This window comes from Eleutherodactylus coqui, chromosome 10, assembly GCF_035609145.1.
Source record: "Eleutherodactylus coqui strain aEleCoq1 chromosome 10, aEleCoq1.hap1, whole genome shotgun sequence".
Taxonomy (NCBI): Eukaryota; Metazoa; Chordata; class Amphibia; order Anura; family Eleutherodactylidae; genus Eleutherodactylus; species Eleutherodactylus coqui.
The window spans coordinates 24,551,576-24,574,168 of NC_089846.1; the positions used below are offsets into that span (position 1 = coordinate 24,551,576).

The 22,593-nt window shown below is 43.6% G+C and overlaps 1 protein-coding gene across 1 annotated transcript in view; it reads left to right on the forward strand.

Annotated features, from left to right (window-relative positions):
• The window catches only part of PLP2 (proteolipid protein 2), a 47,057-nt gene that overhangs the window by 22,483 nt on the left and 1,981 nt on the right, over positions 1 to 22,593 (forward strand). The window contains 3 exon segments of the mRNA XM_066580601.1: positions 13,350 to 13,505; positions 19,598 to 19,693; positions 22,566 to 22,592. Coding sequence (XP_066436698.1) covers positions 13,350 to 13,505; positions 19,598 to 19,693; positions 22,566 to 22,592 — 279 coding nt within the window.

Below are 22,593 nucleotides of genomic sequence, written 5' to 3' on the forward strand. Positions count from 1 at the left end.
TTGAGAAAAGGAGATTGCATTTCCGTGTTCATAGTTGGGGAACTGAAATATTATGTGAAGTTAGTATACAGTAGTTGTATTTCATTTGTTAGATACTTAAAATTACGTTATGTGTAACCGAACAATATATGTTTAATATGCTTCAGCCTGAAGGCTGGTAACAGAGAAACAATAGCTTATAAGTCCTCGTACCACAGCGTCACGTGACAATACCGTGGATATTTATTGCCACCATCTGCATTTTGTTTGTTTTACTCGTTGCGCCCGCGCATGACCAAGCTAGGCCCTTGCTGCCATTGCCAGAAGTAAAAATCATAGAGTCACCCGTGACAGCTATCCAAAAAACATCCCCGCGGTCTCCTCCGCAATGGTGCACCTCAACCTCGGACGCCGCAAACCTAACTTGTGTGGGGACCTTAAGTGTTAAATTTCCTAGCACTGCCATCACAGGAGAAACAAATTTCCCAGCGCTGCCATCACAGGAGAAACGAAGTATTACACAATGCCCAATAAAATCAATGGGTTGGTTGTGTAATGCTGAATGGGACAGATCCTCCAGCTAGAGACACTCTTCGTAGTTGCTCTCTGGTCAAGAGAGAGGAGGATCCTGAATAGAGGACCGTCCCTCCCTAATAGGGTTTTCTAAAATAGACGATCCCTTTACATGTCTCTCGATTAGTTACTCAAATGTAAGGTATTGTGGAGTACAGGACCATGGAGAAGGCAGATGTGGTAACTAATAGGGGGCACTGCTGTATCTTCAAAGGGAACGTGTCACATCCCCACAGCATCCCTTGGCATTTCAGCCACCCTCGGCGACCTTCGTGAAAATCGGACTCTTTTCAGAGTTTGGTGCGCACATTCTCCCATATAGACTTGTATAGTAGAGCTCGTGCACGGGACTCTGAAAAGAGTCAGATTTTCGTACCCGGCATCGACTTCAAAGGAGGAAACCGCTGGATAGTGGGAGTGGGCAAGTATAACAAATACTTAAACTGTCTCCCTGTTACATTCCCTAACAGCACCATAACTTAGAAGGAACGTGACAGGTTCCCTTTAACTACACCATTGATACTATGTAGCTGTTTTACGGTCTCTGCTATGTTACTGGTACAAGTATATTCATAATTCTGCATGAGGGGCACAAAGTTCAGGGCATTTCTGTGTAGATGCTACTACTTTGATGGCAATACTACTTGATCTCTGCTACTGTGTAGATATTGCAGTAAAAATATCCGCAAGGTGGCAATATTGGCCATAATGTTGAGTCACTTTAGTGCGAGCGCCACCGTTTACAACAATTCAGTGGCACCATTGGCATCATTTAATCTTGTGACTGAGAGAACACGGTCTTGAGATTACAACTAGGGTTGGTTTTACAGGTGTGGCAGAGTAATAAGGGATACGGCTGTGGGGGGTTAATTCAGGTTTATGCCTTTAAATAGAGAATGATAAGTGTATTTCACAGAATACTTATGTGTTTATAATTTGCGTCTTCTTCTGCTAAAGGTTTAAGCTTATACGTGTAAGGGCTGACGCTTTAAAAATAGACTACAGAGACTCAATTTTGTCTCTTCGCTTTAATACACATATATATCTGTATTAATTTCAACTTTCACTTGAGAAAGATGTTAGATTCCAATTATAATGACCCACCTGGGAATATTAATTGGATAAACACTGGGTTTACGTCCTATTCTCATCCACAAACAATTTTAGTAGAAACTTACTAACAAGCCTACAGGAATGTACCTCCCGATTAACACCCACACAGAGGAGGACATACTGATAAGAGGCCGAGATGTTTTAAATCAATGTATGTGCTCATTAATTTTAATTGTATCTGGCATAAAGCCACTTGCTTTGTAAGAACTGTATAAAGATTGAATACATTGTACATTAAACGGGCATTTCTTGGGTTGACACATACTGTGTGGAGACCATAGAATTCCTCAAGAGTATACTCTTATGATTTAAGATTAATTCGGAAACAGACAGCATCAGCTGAAAGGTCTGGTTTTGACCCCTTACAGGGCGCATACCAGAAAATTTTATTGCGGTGCGTGTTTCTATGCTTTTTGCCATGGTGGCTCCAAACAGGCAGTTAACCCCTTAATGACGCGGGCATTTTTCTTTTTCCATTTTCGTTTTTTCCTCCCCCCTTTAAAAAAATCATAACTCCTTTATTTATCCATCCACGTCGCTGTATGAGGGCTTGTTTTTTGCGGGACGAGTTGTATTTTTCAATGGTGCTATTTAAAGTATTATATAATGTACTGAAAAACGTTTAAAAAATTCTAAGTGGAGTAAAATGAAAAAAAAACGACATTTTGCCATCTTTTAGTGCGTCTTGCATCTACGGCGCACAAATGGCAACAAAAACGACATGATAACTTTATTCTATGGGTCGGTACGATTACTACGATGCCAAACTTGTATAGGTTTTTTTTTACTATACTCCTCTTTTTTTTTTTTAAAGACATAAAATTTTTTTCAATTATTTTCTGCGGTCATTTTGTGCGCGCAATAACTTTTTTATTTTTCCGTCGACGTAGTTGAGCAAGGTTTCATTTTTTGCGGGATGTCCTGTAGTTTCTGATAGTACCATTTTGGAATACATACGACTTTTTGATCGCTTTTTATTGCGTTTTTTCTGGGAGACAGGGTAACTAAAAAAATGCATTTCTGGCGTTCTTCATTTCTTATTTCGAACGACGTTCACCTTGCGGGAAAAATTATGTGGTACTTTGATAGTTCGGACTTTTACGGATACGGTGATACCAAATACATATTTTTAATTTATTATTTAGATTTTTTAATAATAGATATGGCAAAAGGGGGGTGATTTAAACTTTTACAACTTTTTTTTTTTTTCAATTAAAAAAAAACTTTATTGATTTTTTTTTTACTTTACTTTGAAGTCCGCCTGGGGGACTTTAAGATGCGATGCTTTGATCGCTCCTGCAGTATGACGTAATGCTATAGCATTACGTCATATTGCTTTTTGACAGGCAACCTATGAAGCCACCCCACGGGGACGGCTTGATAGGCAGTCTGCTAAGGCAGCCCTGGGGCCTTTCATTAGGCCCCCGGCTGCCATGACACATGCACGGCTCTCCCGATCTCACCGCGGGGGGGCCGTGCGGGACCCCCGATATGTTCGGGGGATTTAAATGCCGCTGTCAGAATTGACAGCGGCATTTAAATGGTTAATAGCCGTGATCGGCCGCGCGGCCGCTCGCGGCTATTGCCCGCGGATGTCAGCTGTTATAAACAGCTGATGCCCGCACTGTATGAAGAAAGGTTGCATCGCAACCTCTCTTCATACATACCCCGACGCTCCATGACGTACCAGGTACGTCATTGGTCGTTAAGGGGTTAATATCCACTTATGCAGCCGGATTTACAGGCATGAACATTCACTTGAACTCTTAATTCTTCATTATTGGCCATGTAAAAGGGCCCACAGTTAGCTAATGAATTAGCAAAAGCTTGTTTGTCGTCTGATAGTGCCTTTTTAATAAGCATTAGGATGGCTTTATATGGGACAACTATATTTGCTCTATGTTAACACAGTCACCAACCAGATGATGAACAAGAATTCATTCACAAGTCCCTTAGTTTCAGCCGACCAAAAAGTAGTCACTGGTTGATTAACCAGAGATAGTCGCGATTTTATTGCATGGCTAACTTAGTCGCGTTATATCGTCTGTGTGAAAGAGGCTTAAGGGTGGCTTTTCACGGGACAACTATTGTCTGAATAGACATTTAAAATAGTTGCCCAAGTGTACGAACAACGGTTCTGTGAGCTTTTACACAGAGCGATCGTTGTTGACTTCAATTTCACGATCGCTGAATGAATTATTGGGAGCATTTACTGGAGCGGAAATATCATTTGTCTACTAGTTTGGGGGCGTGAGCTTCTTTGTTGAGCGCGTATTTGGAATTGTAACCCCTTAGTGACGGCCCTATAATGTTTTTACGTCCTACTGTTGCAGGACGTGTATGGAGGGAGATAGCGCTGGCGTCAGCTGTTTATTACAGCTGACACCCGTGGGCAATAGCCGCAATCGGCCGCTCAGCGGTGAGATCCGGGGAGCCGTGCAGGTGTCATGGCAGCCAGGACCTTCTGAAAGGCCCCAGGGCTGCCTTAGCAGACTGCCTATCAAGCCATACCGGTGGGGTGGCTTGATAGACTGTCTGTCAAAAAACAGTATGACGTAATGCTATAGCATTACGTTATACTACAGGAGCGATCAAAGCATCGCTGGTTGTAGTCATCTCGGAGGACTAAAAGAAAGTGTAAAAATAAGATCAATAAAGTTTTAGTAATTTTTTTTTTTTTTAAAGTCAAAAGTTTTAAAAAAACCTTTTTGCCATATTTGCAATAAAAAAGTCAAAATAATAAACTAAAAATACGTGTTTGGTATTGCTGCGTCTGTAAAAGTCTGATCTATCAAAGTAGCACATTATTTACCCCGCATGGTGAACATGGTCTGAAAAAAAAATAAAGAACGCCCAAAATGCACTGTTTTAGTCACCCTATCTCCGAGAAAAAATGTAATAAAAAGCGATCAAAAAGCCAATTGTATGTGAAAATGGTAGGAACGGAAACGACAGGACATACCGCACAAAATGAGCCCTCACATAACTATGACGACAGAAAAATAAAAAAGTTATTGTGCGCAGAAAATGGACACAGAAAATAATTTTAAAAATTAAATATCTTAAAAAAAAGTAGTACAGCAAAAAAAAAAAAACTATACAAGTTTGGTATCGTAGTAATTGTACTGACCCATAGAATAAAGTTATCAGGTCATTTTAGGTCAGTGTAGTCTTATTGATTGTATCAATTTGTTCTGATCCCTGAAACAGGGGGCTAGTGTACAGTAGTCAAAGGTGTATGTGGCTACTTGTGTGTGTTAGAGGAATTGTACCACAATGTCACTGTGACATCCACTTCCGCCCAGGTCCCCAAACCTGCCCATAGCCTGTAAAGGATATGCAGGATCATGAGTTCTGTGCTCTGGGACCCAGGGCCTTTTTGCAGTGCGAGGTGTGGATCCAAGTGGACTTTCTTTCGAGCTTGACTGCAGTTGGGGTGGTGAGCAACATCTGGTAGGGACCTTCAAACCGGGCTTTTCTCTCAAACTTTTTCACATGGACCCTGTCACCTGGTTTCAGATTGTAACACTCGTCTGTAGGACCTGAGAGAGAAGCAGAAACTACAGAATGCGTTATTGACAATTCCTTGGAGAGACCTGTGACAAAATTAACAAGAGAATCATTTCCCAAACTCGGCCACTGTGGCATGTACCCTCCAGAGAAAAAGAAAAAAACTAATGGAAGACACTCAATTCAAAATTTGCCCGTTTCCTCCATTGCCTTTTGGATTTACTTTCCCACTACTCCGTGGATGGTAGGGTGTGTGAAAAGCCTGGGATATACCCAGAGCAGACATGATGTGTTGCATTATTTCACCTGTGAAGTGTGTACCTTTGTTTGACTCAATCACTTCCGGTACCCCGTATCTGCGGATTACCTCATTCATGAGCTTCTGTGCGGTTACCTGCTTATTTACTTTGGTAACAGGGTAGGTCTCCAACCTGAAAAGAAATCAACAACAACAAGCACGTATTCATACTTCCCAACAAGTGGGAGCTGAGTGTAGCCAATTTGCAATCCCTGAAATGGGTAGAGTGGTCTAGGCAAGTGTTATGTGGCAAATTTACTTCTGTCCTGCTGCTTACGGCAAAGATCATGCAAAATTGGACAAATGATGCAGCAGCAACAGAAAACCCAGGAGCCACCCGTCCTTGTTCAAGCGTCGACATCATTGCTGCTTTGAGAGGTGCATCTTTCCGTGCGTCAGCTGGGCCATCATGGGGGACAGGGACCGTGGTAGGCAAGTTCTGTTGACTGTTCGCCATACACCGTCTTGTTTCTGTTGCTCCCATATTTAGTCCATTTGTCTTTTTCTTCCTTGCTGGCTTGTAACTGTAAAGTCTTTAGCATATCAAAGTCCAAGTTTTTATCAATGTCCAAAGTTTAATCAATGTCCAAAGTTTAGTCAATGTCCAAAGTTTAGTCAATGTCCAAGATTTTTGTCAAATTCTTCTTTTCTTCTTTTCTTCCACGGCTTGAGGGCCGCTGCCTTTGCTGTGTGGTCTGTGATGGCGTTGCCTCTTGCTTCTCCGGTGTAGGAATTGGTGTGAGCTTTCCACTTTGTTAGGTAGAAGTAGGGCTTCCGTGAGACTCTGCACCGCTGCACCATTCTTAATTGGCTGTCCTGCTGAGGTAAAAAACTGTCTGGCTTTCCATATTGGGCCGTAATCATGAGCTATGCCAAATGCATACCGGGAGTCAGTGTAAATGTTTACCGTCTTACCTTCTGCCACTCTACACGCCTCAGTGAGGGCCTTCAGTTCCGCTTCTTGTGCTGAGACATGCGGAGGCATTCTGCTTTTAGGACATCTTGTTGTGTGACCACTGCATATCCCGTGTGGAGTCGTCCATCCTCACCCTGGGACCATCTATAAAAAACAACTCAAAATATGCATTGTTAACAGGGGCTTCAGTAACCTCTTAAAACTTACATTTTCTTGTTGCATCACTGCTGAACAATCATGCTGATATTCTATTTCAAATAGATCAGAACCTTGTTGCAAACAATTTAAAAATAGCTGATCTGCAATACCTAGATCACCTATGCCTTCTCCTCCCCCCTGTGAACCAGGATACTCAATTGAAAGAAGAGTAGCCAGGTTCAAAGTAGTAGCAACATTGGAAAGAATGAAAAGAGCACACTGTAGCCGGATCTGACAGGCCAGAGATAAGTGCTTGGGTTGCACTTGCGTGAGTATGCTCCGAATGACATGAGGGGTGAGGACCACTAAGGAATGGGGGGGGGGGTGTAGTCCAATACCAACTCAGAAGGTTTGTCAACCATTGCCTGTACTGCTGCCACCGCACAAACACATGAGGGAGCTCCTCGAGCCACTGGATCCAGCCTCATGGAGTAGTATCCAAGTGGCCATGGTTGTCCTCTGTGCTTTTGTGTCAACACTGCCGTTACATGGCTAGAAAGTTCAGTACAGAAAAGGCTAGAAAGTTCAGTACAGAAAAGAGTAAAGGGTAAAGTGTAGTTGGGAATACCCAAGACTAGAGAGCTGCTTCAGGGGTGAGAGAGAAAAGAATAATTGAAAGACAGTCATAGAGTGGTTGCATGAGAGAGGAAACCGAGTGGATCCATGGGCGGCAGTATGAAACAAGGCCCAGAAAGGTGCGGAGTTTGGCAACAGATGTAGGTACAGGTATGGCCTGGACAGCAGCCTTTTGTTCCTATGTCAGATGTCCAGTTCCTTGGCCTAAACAATGACCCAGGAGAACAACCTTTATTTTGCAGAACTGGAGTTTGTCTTTAGAGGCTTTACAGACATTTTCTGCAAGAAAAATTAACAGTGAAATTGTGGCCTGTTGGCAGGCTTCCAAATCATCGGCACACAGCACCTACATCACACAGCGCCGACAGCACACAGCGCCTACATGTGGTAGACGCCTGGCTGACCCTTCAGCGTCTTTTCTGGACTGGAAAAAGAAGGGTGTTTGTTGGAGCAGTGAGTTTACAAGACTCTTCTGAACTGGCACCTGAGGTCTCAACCCGTACTGATCCATCTGGTGAGAATTTGATGGATGCAGATAAGGCCTGTAAGATATCAGTACCAATAACAGAGACATGAATTACATCAGGGCAGAATATTCTACAAACATCTATCCACATTGGAAATTTACAATCTGCATATGCAGAGGGGGGAGAAAAACTTGTATCCCCAGTCAATATCTGCATCACACATCTTACATTCATCACAGTCGGAACACGGGTCATTAACTCTCATCCATCCATGCGGTCAAATCTGGCTCTCTCAGTCAAATGCCTATGATTCACCACACACACAATGTTTGCGCTGTTACAGAGTTCAGGAAATTGTGGATACATTGCACTAGGATGCACACCGTTCACACCAGGAGATAACGCGTATGATGCAACTGTCCTCATCTTGCAAACAAATGCATTCAATCACTACCACCCCTCCCTGGAATCAGTCAAACTTTAACTGTCTGTAATACTAGAGATGTACACCAGATTACACAACAACCACTTCATCACTAATATTTCCCATAAAAGGAACACACATTTAGCAATTATGCACACGTCCAACCAATCACAGAACTGACATTTACACAAAGAACAGCAAAAATATACCTTAGAATTACCTTTCCTATATTTAAGACAGTAAGATTCACTGGATTCATTACGGGTTCTATTCTATTCAAGCAAACATAATTACTGTCCAGGGTTCTCCGCTCTAATCTTTGGCCTTGAGAAGCACACATTCCTTCTCTGCAAATCTCACTAAACTCTGTTCCTCCTCACTATACCCCCCCCCCCCTTCCCTTTCGGAGACAAGGGGGGCGACTTGCAGCTTTAGCTTTTCACAAATCAAGCATTAACCCTCTATCTATTCCTATATATATATATATATATATATATATAATCACATATTGATCTTCTCCTTCCTTCTGTAAGCTTTTCTACTGCCGTCTGCGATCCTAGCGACCTTTCTTCTCAGCAGTATCTGACTTATGAGGAATGGACAACACGTACAGCAATGGCACAGTGTTAGAACATTAAGACATACAGGACAAACAGTACGGTGGTTAATTGTCACATAATTGTCTGCAGACTCTGCATTAACTTGCTTCATGTCATAGGGGGACACAGACTAGAGGATTCCCTTTCTCCTCCATTTTTCCCCCTTGCAAAGTGGAAAAGATTTTTCCAGCAACAACTACATTTATGGGAAATTTTAAGCACAAACCTACTTGGGATGGGGGTGCTAAACATAGACTGCAGAACAGATAATCGGGAGGAGGCTATTTGCAGGTGCGATGAGGGGACTTGAATGTTTCTATGCAAAATTTAGAAAAGGCACTTGTCATTGCAGTGCAAAGAATTGGTATGCCAGATAAAAACATACATAGATGGGAGGTCAGAGGCCAGCTCATTTCTGCTGCGGAGCTAAGATGACACCTGAGCGGCAGCTGAAGGTATTGTTACAGCAGATGCTAAAATGGCCGCTGGGCTATGGCTGGCACTGAAATGGCCACCAAAGGCGTAGCCTGACTGGGCGATAGTAACGGGAGGGTCCAGGTATACTACATACTAGACACGTATCAAGATTTACCGACTGGTATTGGCCCCAATAACAACACGGACATCTAGGGGCAGGGCAAAGGGAGAAAAACATCATCCATGACACGGCCGGGGCGGTGCCCTCAGATGGTGAAGAAGGGCTGCCTTCCTTTGTCTTCAACTCAAAGCATATGAATAATCGCCATCTTGAAATTGCAACTTTCTTACTTCAACTTTACGTCACTTACTGAAACATTTCTCTCTGCAAACTTGAGCAATCGTTTATTAACCAAAATTCCTTCATTATCAGCTAACACACTTTTCAAGCCTTCTCCGACAGCCCCCACCTTTGCAAAACAACTGTCAGCTCTCTGTGAATATTACCTATTCTCTGCATTTAGACTCATAAATAACACTGGGACCTTCTGATGACGCCACATGTTCTGCATTTTCAACTCCTCTCTACATACTACCAACTGGACAGGATCCAAAAGACCATCATCTACAGTCTTCTTCTTAACAATTTAAACATCGTATATTACGACGGCCTAATTATGAGTATCTATAACTGCCTGAGACCCTGGTATGCCTGTAGCCTTATGCTCAATCACGTAATGTAAGAACTGTAACGTCTGACGCCCTTTCACATAACTTCTTAACTTTCTTAACATACTCTTTGCCTGCTCTACATGACACCAAGTGGACAGAATCCTGAAGACCCTGAACAGTAGTCTTCTTCTTAACCCCTTAATGACACGGCCTATTTTGGCGTTGAGGACCAAGCGATTTTTTGGTATTTTTCCATCTCCATTTTTCAAAAGCCATAACTTTTTTATTTTTCCGTCGACGCGGACGTATAAGGGCTTGTTTTTTGCATGGCGAGCTGTAGTTTTTATCAGTGCCACTTTTGGGTACATAGACTATATCATAAAACTTTTATTTTTTTATGATAACAGGGAGAGAAAACGCATCAATTCTGACATAGATTTTTTTTTTTACAGCGTTAATCATGCAGCATAAATGACACACAAAATTTTTTCTGCGGGTCGGTACGGTTACAATGATACCAAAATTGTTATATTTTTTTTAGGTCTTTACACTTTTTGCAATAAAAAGCCTTTTTTTTTAGAAATCTTTTTTTTTTCTCTATAGCTGCATTCAAAGTCCTGTAACTTTTTTATTTTTCTATGTACGGAGCTCTGTGAGGGCTTATTTTTTGCGAGACCAGTTGTAGTTTTTATTGGTACCATTTTGGGGAATGTACGGCTTTTTTGATCACTTTTATTGCATTTTTTGTGAGGCAAAATGCTAAAAATTAGCATTTTGCCTCTGTTTTTTAGCGGTTTTTTTTACGATTTGTTGTACAAAATAAAAAGCGTGTTCAACTTGTTGTACACGTCGTTACGGACGCGTCAATACCAAATATGTGGGGTTTTAATTTTTTTTGACCTTTTTTTATGCTAATATTAGAAAAAGCATAAAAAAGGGGTTTTTTTTAACATTTTTTTAAACATTTTTCTGTTTTTTACGTTTTTATTTTCTTTTTTTTACACTATTTGAGTCCCTCTGAGGGACTTGCAGCACTGTGCCTATGATCGCTGTCATAAGGCATGGCAGAGCTACTGCTCTCCCATGCCTTATCACTTGTACAGCGATTATAGGCACAGGCAATACAGGACGCCAGTGTCTGGCGTCCTGTTGCCATGGTGACAGGCCAGGCTCTCGCGATGACATCGCAAGAGCCGGCCGGAGACACAGAGGGAGCACGATCCCTCTGTGAACTCTTTCCCTGCCGCGATCTACTTAGATCGCCGCGGGGGAGGGGTTAACAGCGGGGGGCGCATCTCCGATGTCCCCCCGCTGTTGCAGTGGGACGCCGGCTGTGACTGACAGCCGGCTCCCGCTGCGGGATAGCGCGAGGTCAGTCATGATCTCGTGCTATCCCGATGACGTACCGGTACGTCATTTTGCGCGAAGTACCAGGCTCCCATGACGTACCGGTACGTCATGGAGCGGGAAGGGGTTAAAGAACTTCAACATGTTATTACGTACGATACAACAAGACGTAGTGTTCAAAGACTTCCACGTTGAAATGCCCTGTCCTCGATGACGTAGTGTTCACAGACTTCTACGTTCGATACAGTTAAACAGCCAAAATGCCCTGTACCATTAAACAGCCAGTCCTAATGGACCCACAAAATGCCATGTACAGTTAAACAGCCAAAATGCCCTGTACCATTAAACAGCCAGTCCTAATGGACCCACAAAATGCCATGTACAGTTAAACAGCCAAAATGCCCTGTACATTTAAACAGCCAGTCCTAATGGACCCACAATGAAAACACATATATATGTATATAGTCAAATTACAGATTCTGTCCCTCGGTGTCACTTAAGAGTACCCAAGACCTGAGGTAACAACATCTATTGATGACAGCTTAACAATTGTACATTGAAATAACGACTGACCGCAGGACAGACTACAATCAAACGTGCCAAAACAGACCACCGGTAGACATCATATATATGTATATATGTGACTTACCGTGCTGTAAATAAGGGTGATCAGTCCTATGACTTTGGCATGGCTGATATCATCAGTCCAGGTCTGTGTCATAGTCCAATGGTTATCATCAGCGTCAATTAATAAATCCTGCCGACTACGCCAGTTGTTAAGGACCGCTGCACAGTCACATTAACCTTTCAAGCCTTGGGTTCCAAGTCAATTTGTATCTGGTGCACCACGGAGGCCAAGAACCACACAAAGAGTCGGTTTCCAGTTCTCCTCAGATACGTAGAGAGAGCCCCGGCAAGTATACAGCTCACTCTGCTTAAGGCGTACGTACTCTGAATCTTTATTAACTTTTCATAGCGTTTCTCAATACAGGAAAGGAATGCGTCATTAGTCACAGGGTTAGTCTCATTAGGTTAAAAAAAAACCATTACAGCATAGTGTGAGAATATATATGAAATGTCCTTCAAATGTCTGTTTCTCCCAGCGTTATCTTGGTCCTCCCTGGTCCTCCCTTGTATTCACTTTGTGATTCAGGTGGCTGTAGTACAGTCAGTTCCTTTGTCCAAGTCTCCGAATGCAGGTGTGGGAGGGCTTCTTCTGATAATTTTGAGACAGATTCTTCCATTTTATCAGCCTGTACCTTCTCAAAGTCACCTTAAAGGGCTATGCCAGGATTTGTTTTATCTTTTTTTTCAGTTGAGGACTGACATGTCATCCATAGATGATTAGCGAGGGTCTATCACTTGGGGTCCCCACCTATCAGTTGATTCCCCATGTTGCTGTCACTAGGTCAGTGCAGAAAGCAGAAAGCACTGACCATAGCGCAGTGACCCTGATTGGGTATGGATGGTTAAAAATTACCAGCGCTCTGGTGTATGTTCAAAGATAAAGGGAATATATAAGAGACTTACTTTACAGGGGTGCCTTGTCCTCGGCACCCCTGAATCCCAGATAGCAGGTAATATCGCAGACGTGGCAAAAGAGTAGATTAAACAATGTATTAATCCAGATGCAACGCGTTTCGGCTTTCAGGCAAGGCTTCCTCAAGCAGTGACCCAGTTTGGTATTACAGGCGCAGCTCCCATTGAATTCCATGCAATACCAGCCCGGGCTGCTGCACTATGGTCAGTGGTTCCTGAGCTGACCTCATGACAGCAGCAGCGGGAATCAGCTGATTAGCAGGGATCCTAAGCAGTTGACTCCCACTGATCGTCCACTAATGACCTATCAGTCTTCAATAGAAAAAGTTTAAAAACTCCCAGAATACCCCTTTCAGGCTTGTGATCAGCACTAATCCTAATATACTGTATAATCTAAAACTGTATTGTACTATTATCTATACATTGTATATCTCCTTTATAATGTCACTTTATGACTATTGCCTTAGTTATACTTATTTTAGTACTATATGGTGTATTGCATGGCTCTGCAACTTAGCTACTACACAGCATATTATTTCTACCACATATGATGGTGGCAGGGCCATATAGAATGCTTAGTATAGTATATGTTACTTGGGCAACTAGTGTTATATGAGCCATACAATATTCTTTACTGTATGGTGGTTATACAGAGCCACCACATCCAGCATAAGACTGGCCTGTTGACTTTCCATAATTCAATGTATTTTTGCCTCTGCAGGTCCTTTGTTTGATTGTCCTATTCTGTTACGCTGCCTCATACACTGTTGGATACATTGGTCTTCCTATCGCAGAAATCATATTAGCTGTCATCTTTTTCCTCGTATACGCACTCCGCTATGACCAACAGTTCCAGGTCGTTCATTGGCCCTGGAGTGTAAGTATTGATCAATTCAGCAGATGTGGGATTTTAAATATCATACCAATACCCAAAGATAAATGCCATAGGAGTGCCCTGAAATAATAAACTACTTACTATTCACTAGCAACAGGAATGCTAGCTCTGCCAAACATCCATATTAACTTATACAAAGGAAGGGATTTGGGCTGCTGGGGGCAGGGGTGCGGGCACTGTTGTGTTGCCAATGAAAATCACAAATGGCCAATAAAGAACGATTTATGTGCACTCTTTCAGAAGATTAGTCATTGCCGTCACATTTTTCTTTCCAATTTCCTGGCCTTGTGGTAGGAATAATCTAATAAAATATATCTGCTGCATACGGTATATGCATAGTCTAATAACTTTCACATCTGCGTTCGGGGATTCGGTTTTCCTGCTGCTTTATGGGAGCAGAAAAGGGGAATCCCCTGGCCAAATAGACTCGTTTATGATGGGACAGAATGGCACCAAATGGACCCCATTGACTGTAATAAAATCCATTTGGTTCCCATTTGGCCGACTTGTACTTTACTGGGCAAAAAAGCCTGCATGCCAGATCTGTGACGGAACCTCCAAACGCAGATGTGAACATAGGCTTCAAAAATATATGCCCATTAGTAGCTTATTAGCTTTATTTGCATTTAAATGAGGTTCCCTTCTATGTATGCGGATAACAGCGGGTGGTCTGTTATCTGCATACAGCTTCATTGTTCTCCCGCTAAACAGCAGCTGAAAACAATGTTATCAGCGCTCCCGTAGAGAAACACAGCCTGCGATCCCTGCTATCAGCTAGACGGCTGAAAGATGGTTTTTATGCTGAACTAAAAATCATCGTTCGGCTATAAAGCTAACAATGGTAGCAATTACACGCAACGATTATCGCTCAAAAGACATTGTTTGAACGAATTTTGAGCGATAATCGTTGTGTGTAAATGGGGCTTTACCCTTCAGATAACTCTAAAAGGTGGCCAAACACATAAGGGTTTGATCGCAGCTGTGCTGGAATGTTTCATTGTTCAGCTCCTATGATGGAATCACCAATAACTGAAGTGTCTGATCTGGCACAAGATGGGCATGAATGGGGTCCGTTGGATTTCCTTCATACCACCTGCCATACAAAGTAGTACTGCATGCTCCCTTATTTTGGAAGGGATTTTGTAACACAGGCTCCAAACATGGATGACACAGATGTGAACAGAGTTTTAGACCAAAGTCTGATGAACTTGCTGATTTCCTTGGGATCGGACAACTTTGTTATGTATGGGGGGATGCGAACTCCCCCATACAGCAGATGACGGAGGTAAAAAAGCAGAGGGTGGTTAGATTTCTACATACTCCATCCTTTGTTCTCCTGGATATAAAGGCCCTTTTACACAACCCAATAATCACACTTGTTCATCTGATAGTTAGGCCTTGTAAAAGGGATCCTGCTCGTTGCCTGATCATTGATTTTTAGCAAGCATAAAAAAATGCTCGCTAGTTGGCTTTACATCTCCCCGTGTGAACAGGAGATTTATAGCTGGTCATATGGGGATGAATGACTGTACTGATCTTTTATCCCAGGTCCAGCGATTCTTGGCCTTTGTAACAGAAAGGTAAATGAGTGCTGATCTGCATCCTTTGTCAGTCAGTGCTTGTTACATCGGGCAGAGAAGTGGCCTGTGTAAAAGCTATCTGGCAGCTTCTTATTCCCCTCTTCCCTTTGAGAACAAGTCAAGACAATCCTGTATTTGTAAGGAAGAAGGAATAGCTGTCGGCTGAGCATACATCAGTTTGAGGCAGTCGGGCAGAATAGATGTCAGCTGACAGCTATCGAAGGTGTGTGGGTACCCTGAGGCTTTATAGGGTTAATTACTCAGTGTAAGCGTGATCACCAAAAGGGTGCAATAAAGCCGTACAGTCCATTATTAATGTGAAAGTGAAGAAGTTGTCGTTTGGCTGCAAAACTCGGCATGTTGTTCCATCTCAGACAGATATGCAAATGATTAGAGTTGTGGTGTGATTAGATGAACGTTCTTGCCACCGGAGGCCCTAAAAGTGGTTCCCCCCTTGGCCTATAAGAGGCTCTCGGAGGTGTCTTGTGTGTAGTGGCCTCTTCTTCTGCTTGTGAGGAGCTTGTTGACCACTAGACGCCTCTACGGTGCAGAGAAGAGGTTTAAACCCGTTAGCTGGAGGATCATATTAACGAATTGCCTGCCAACAGGGCCGTTCTAAACCGGCTGTTAGAGGAGATGTTGGCACCAGTGGATGCATGGACCAGTGGATGCGTGAGGGCACACAAGGCGACCAGGATCAGGACGCCCTCGACAGACCACCAGTAGAGAGGATCATCTGATCATTCGTCAATCACAAACAGCGCCAACTGTATCAGCCACCATGCAGAGACAGGTGGCACCATCGTTACTCCCCAGTGTCTGTGGAATGACTGAAGGCCCCCTTTCATTGCTAAAAGCCAGAGGGGAGGAGAGAGGAGGAGAGAAAAAGGAGGGAGTTTAACAGTCATGCTGCTAAACTTCCTCACACCTCCCTTCTCCAGACGCTGTCATTGGCTCCCATAGGAGTCTTTGCAGTGGCCGACGTATTCCGGGCAGAAAGATAGTTCCAAGGTTATCTTTGCTTCCTGGCGTAGAAGTGCCAGGCGCTATATTGTCCAGCATCTGGTTGCCATGCCAACCCATAGGCCCTCCGCAATTACATGGTGGAGGACCGATGACGTCACAGGGGGAGCGCCCTTCCTCTGTCAGCCCTTTACATGCTACGATCAACATCGGTGTTCTCACTGATCACCGCTGTTGAAGCAGGAGTCCAGCTGTCAGTCACAGCCGGCTCCTGCTACGGATGGCAAGGGCTTATCCATAGGACGTAAGTGTAGGTCCATTCGAAGGAACTGCTTCTCAACCAGGATATACATTTACGTCCTGGGTTGAGAAGGGGTTAAAGCAAGACTATTGATAGGTGATTGAGAAAGAATGGCGCAAAGGTAAAGCTGCTTTCTTCATCCATGAATTGCCATAAAATAGCCGGAATGACATGAAAGCTAGAAGAGCTTTACAAGTTTTTAAAGCACCTTACAGATGTATGATGGGGCGTCATTGGTGGCAGTAAACGACCTAAAACAACGCCTCTCTGCTGCAGTGGAGTCAATAACAGGATTTGCCGGGACACATTTAGGTAGAACTGCACTACCAACGTGACATCTGCCGTGTCACCAACAGGGCCAACATCGGAGATCTGTAAGGTGTAGAGATGAGCGAACCTACTCGTTTCGAGTAATTACTCGATCGAGCACCGCGATTATCGAGTACTTCCGTACTCGGGTGAAAAGATTCGGGGGAGGGCGGGGGGAGGCGTGGCGGAGCGGGGGTAGCAGCGGGGAACAGGGGGGAAGCCCTCTCTCTCTCCCCCCTACTCCCCGCTGCAACCCCCCACTGACCCACGGCGCCCCCCGAATCTTTTCGCCCGAGTACGGAAGTACTCGAAAATCGCGGCGCTCGGGCGAAAAAGGGGCGTGGCCGAGTACGCTCGCTCATCTCCAGTAAGGTGCATTAAAAACTTGAAGAGTTCTTCTGTTTTGTCATGTCATTCCGGCTGTCATATGTCACTACATACATGACTACATCAGTTTTGCTTTTGCACCGTTTTTTTTTAATCGCCCTGTACAAATCTCCATTGGTCCAGAACATGCAAAATGATCATTTACAATCAGCTGCTTTGCTTTTTCAATCACAGCAGTATTTAGGCTCCGTCCACATCTGCACTTTGGCTTCCGTTCCTAACAGAAATCATAACAGCCTATCCGATCTGTGCCCCATGACCTATAATGGAGTCCATCAGGGTTCTGTCACATTCTGCAGTTAAACTCCCTTCCTGTTGATAGGATCACTTACTTATGACTGGATATTTATTCAGTGTATAGAATTGTTGCGCCCTCTAGTGTCAAGTGGTAGATTATGACAAGTTCATTATATTATATTGCAAATCAACCCAGCAGACAGAGCTTCACTATATATTCACTCTCTGGACTTTTGTGTTTCCCAGAAAATAAGACCCTGTCTTATATTAATTTTTGCCCCAAAAGAGGCACGAGATCTTATCATACTTACCTATCAGCCGTGGTTCGGGTCCTCCCACTGGTCTCTAGGGCTCTGGCGTGCTTGCTTGCAGTCCTCAGCTGCCAACTGAAGATCGCTTCCTGGTTCCGGGATTCATAAATCCTGCCTCCATGAAGTGATGTCTGTGATTGGTTCTGGAGCACTGCCAGACAATCAATGCAGAGCTCGATGAAACAATGTGATGCCTGTAATTGGTTCATCAAGTGCTGCATTGATTGGCTGAGCAGCACTGTAAGAACCAATCAACAGCCATCGTGTTATGGAGGTGGGATTTTAGAATTGGCTGAGCTGTGTTTGTCTCTGCATCTCCGGCGACAATAGCGATGTCTGCTGCGGAGTGAGGAGAAGCCGTCGATGGAGATGCAGAGACTCCACTGAGACAAACGCCGCTCAGCCAATTCTAAAATCCCACCTGCACAACGCAATGGTTGTTGATTGGTTCTTACAGTGCTGCTCAGCCAATCAATGCAGAACTCGATGAACCAATTACAGCCATCGCATTGTTTCATCGAGCTCTGCATTGATTGGCTGCAGGGCTCAAGAACCAATCAGAACCATTGCTTTCTGGAGGTGAGAATTATGAATCCCGGAACCAGGACGTGATCTTTAGTCGGCGGCTGAGGACTGCAAGCAAACGCGTCGGAGCGCCAGAGACCAGTGGGAGGACCCGGACCGCGGCTGCTAGATAATGTATTGTTTTCTTTTTATGTAACTCGGCTAGGGCTTATTTTCGGAGTAGGGCTTTTATTTTGAGCCTCTTGAAAAAATCATGGTAGGGTTCTGCAAAGTTCCCTAAAAAGTTGGTAGCTATTTATGGAGAATTGTGGTTGCATAAACAGATAAATACACCCGTTTAAGTTAAAGGGCCACTCCGGTAGTGGTGTTTTTTCATTCATTATGTAGCCAGTATCCCAGTATATATAAGTTGACTAGTATCACCATGTCTAGTTATACCTTTCTATCTGAAACTCCTGGAGTCCTTCTCCTTAGGTGGGTCATGTGATCTTAATTCTGACCAACTCACATTTACATGGGTTCATGTGTTCTCAAATTAGTAAATTTTCCAGTCAACATAACTCCTGTAATGGACCCTATCACAGAAGCACTTTACAGGGGGATACAGAAACTCCTATCACAGTTACTGCTGATGATTAGAGGATCCTGTCACACAGTTATAATGAAGGAGATCACAGCTCATCCTCCTGGCTGCATAATTATGGTCTGTAGTTTATTTAGATGAATACAGATGGTAATGGCACTGTCCTTCCAGCAGGCAGAGATGGTATTGGCTCTAGTTGATCATTTTATGCTGTGCTGATTTATCATGGGAGTGTTAGCCGAGCACAAAGAAAGTGAATAGGGAGAAAGCTCAGCTCAAGACGATGCCTGATAAGTATCAGGCAGGAGGCTGCACTGCATGGAAGCGACTACAATATACAAAGGAGACATCTGGAGTGTGACAGTTAGGTGAGGGGTACAGGGATGGAAAAATGTGCCTTTTCTGGAGTGGCCCTTTAACAACCTCCATCCACAACTGGCTTGAATAGAAGTTGTCAAGCTATGAATGTCAGTATGGATACACTCGATGACCCTAAAACCATGCTAGAGGCATGGAGTGTTGGGTGCATGGAGGTAGCATTAGAACATTAGAAATACTGGGTTTTCTGGACCTTTGGACCAGAAGCATGGGGAACAGTTAACAGGGCTGCCTATGAGAGGCTGGTGGGTGCCTGTAAGTGCCCTGAGAAGTTGTCTGCTTTACTCTTGTCTAGACTCACGTGGAGTAGGTAAAAGACAATGAATTCCGAGAGTGTTAGACAGACCCCAATGACTACAATGAGGTCCCATCCTGTCATCCAAAATACAGCAGCATTCTTCGCTACTTCGTCCTGGACTTTGCGCTTAATGTGAATGTGGCCATACGTGTGCCTGTCATTCCTGATATATATACTGAAGCGTTGTCTTCTATATTTCTAGGATTTTATACGTGCTACCGTGGGTGGTGCTCTTTTCATAATTGTCTGCTTAGTCTGTCTAATTCGTGGTGGTGATGGCCCCGGTATTGCCGGATCGGTGAGTAACGAACAATAGGATACAATTTTATGCGAAATTGCCAGCAAAATTTTGCTATTTTCAAGTACGCATCAAAATATGCATGCTAGCAGTGCAGATTTTGGTGCGGAGCATTCTGCAGGAGGGCATATTCCACGACGCAGTTGCAGAATATTCCTGTGTAAAGGGTTCCTTAGGATTCATAATGCTTTTGTTAATGCATGCAGTAATAATATGCATGTGGACCACCTGTCTGCTTCCTCATTCACATGAGCGCTGTTTGTGCGCACAGAATGCGCTTCTATTAGAACCAATGGTTTCCTATACAACGTTCGCATGAAGGAATTTCAGACGTGCAAAATACTCACACCTGCCAAAGATAGGACATGCGTGTGCAAGCTCGCATCTAAGGTCTGTGGTGCTAGAAAAGATAGGACCTGACTAGAGATGAGCGAGCACGCTCGGATAAAGCAGTTACTCGAGCGAGCATCGCTCTTCTCGAGTAACTGCTTACTGGTCTGAGCAGGCTCAGGGGGAGAGAGAGTGATCTCTCTCACTCTCCCCCCTGCCGCCCTCCGCTCACCCCTCCACCCCTCGAGCCTGCTCGACCTAGTAAACAGTTACTCGAGAAGAGTGATGCTCGCTCGAGTAACTGCTGTATCTGAGTGTGCTCGCTCATCTGTAGACCTGACCAGAGGCGTAACTTGAAGCTCCTGGGCCCCAATGCAAAACCTGTAACAGGGCCCCCAACTATAATGCTTTATTCATAGTACTGGGCTCCCTATATGGAGAAGAGAGGCCTTATGGGGCCCCCAAAGCTCCTGGGCCCGGCCGCAACCGCATCCCCTGCATCCTCTATAGTTATGCCCCTTGACCTGACCTTTCTGGTGCATGCTTTCCATAGCCTCCTGTGAGAGCTGGATTACACTCGGATCGTGTGAACGGGCTAATTCAAATAGCTGAAATTCACCCATTCACGCGATCTTCAGTGCAGTACAGACACAATATTTTCACGCGCCTGTACTGCGCACAAACAGCACTCGTGTGAACGAGCCCTAAAACATAGGGTCGGATCCTTCCTGGTTTAGGTAGGCATCTCATGTTTTTCTGCTGGACCCATCATCACCTTAAAAGGTGACTGCAAAGGACAATACTGACATTTTGGCTGATCAGGTCCACCCAGGGGTGCAGGCATTGTTTCCCTATGGAGATGCGATTTTTCAGGATGATTGGGAAGATGATTGCGTTGACTATCCCGCATTTCGTTGCACTGCTTATGTCTTTGTGTTAACCAGATCTTATCCATAGTTAACATTGCGCTGCGCCCCAGCGAGATTCATTGTTTTATTTCGAGTCTTCGATTTCTTCATTGTTGATTTTTCCTGTACCGTTACCGGCTGTTGTCATGATCTGTCATATAAGATTTCCAATAATAGAAATCTCTGCGGGGTGCCAAAGGGGTAGGGGTGTTCTATAAAGCCCATTTATTCTGGAAATCAGTGGTGGTCCAAGATCACAGACTTTACAGGAGAACTTCTAAGATGTATCTATGACATATCATAATCATGCAGGCTTGCTTGGCACCAAAACATTGTGCATATTGTAGAAACCCCTTAACGTACAGTTATGTCCTGCAGCGTTTGTATGGAGAGTAATTGGGAGCTAACCTGCTCCATACAATACGGGTGTTGGCTATTTCTCACAGCTCACACCCGCTGCCAATGATCGCGATCAGTAGTCATGCTGCAAGCCGCCAGGGCTCTCATTGCCTATCAAGCCATACCTGTGGTGTGGCTTGATAGACTGCTTGTCAGAGCGTGGTATAATGTAATACTATGGTATTACATTATACTTCAGGAGCAATCAATCGCAAGTTCATGTCCCCTATGGGAACTAAAACAAAAAGTAAAAATCAGTTTAAAAAGTTTTATTAATTTTTTTAAAAAAGGTAAAGTTTAAAAAAAACAACTTTTGCTATATGTATAATTAAAAAATCAAAAGAAAAGAAAAAAAACAAATAAAGTCCGATCGATCAACATAACGCATTATTTATCCTGCATATTGAACGTCGTCAGGAAAAAAATACGTCAAAATTGAGGTCACCCCATCCCTAAGAAAATATGTAATAAAGACTGATCCAAAAGTCATTTTTCCCTTTTCTCGCTGCTTAGAAAATTGTAAAAGTTTTTCAGTACATTTTATGGTACATTAAATAACACCATTGAAAAATACAACTCGTCCCGCAAAAAAACAAGCCCTCATACAGCGACGTCAATAGATTAATACAACGGTTATGATTTTTTTAAAAATGGGAAGGAAAAAAATGGAAAAAAGAGCCACTTCCTTAAGGAATTGTATCAAGATGGCATCTACTCTTTATATGTCCTGTGAAGACATATGAATGTCACAAAGTGGGGTTCCCCATTCGGGATTCCCCTTTCTCTCCCAGAACAGAGAGCTGCTTAATAGGAGTGGCTCTCGTCCAGTCGGACCCTTTGCCATCCTGTAATGCTACGTATTCATTGCAGTGGAAATGTCAGGTTGGCCGGGACTTCCCCATGGCAAAATCAGCTGTTTGACAGGGTTGCTGAGAGTGGGACTTGGGGGCAATCAGCTGATTATCCCGAGCACCGCTTTCTCAAAGGTGTTGTGCTTGTTAACACAACCCCTTTAATGATCATTTAACCCCATTGGCCCGTGTAAAAGACATACAAGCACCGATATTGTCAATCAGCGTTCAATTGTATCTCACATTGAGTTGCAGAAAAGGAATGAGGGTATTGGATGCTATGGGGGAACAAGACTGCTGTTTCTCCAAAACTTGCGTTTTACCTCTATTGTGATTTACCTCTAATATGATTGTTCCAAAAATGATTTCTTGTATTGTCTGCAGGTCTTTGGGGTTTTGACAGGAATCTTAT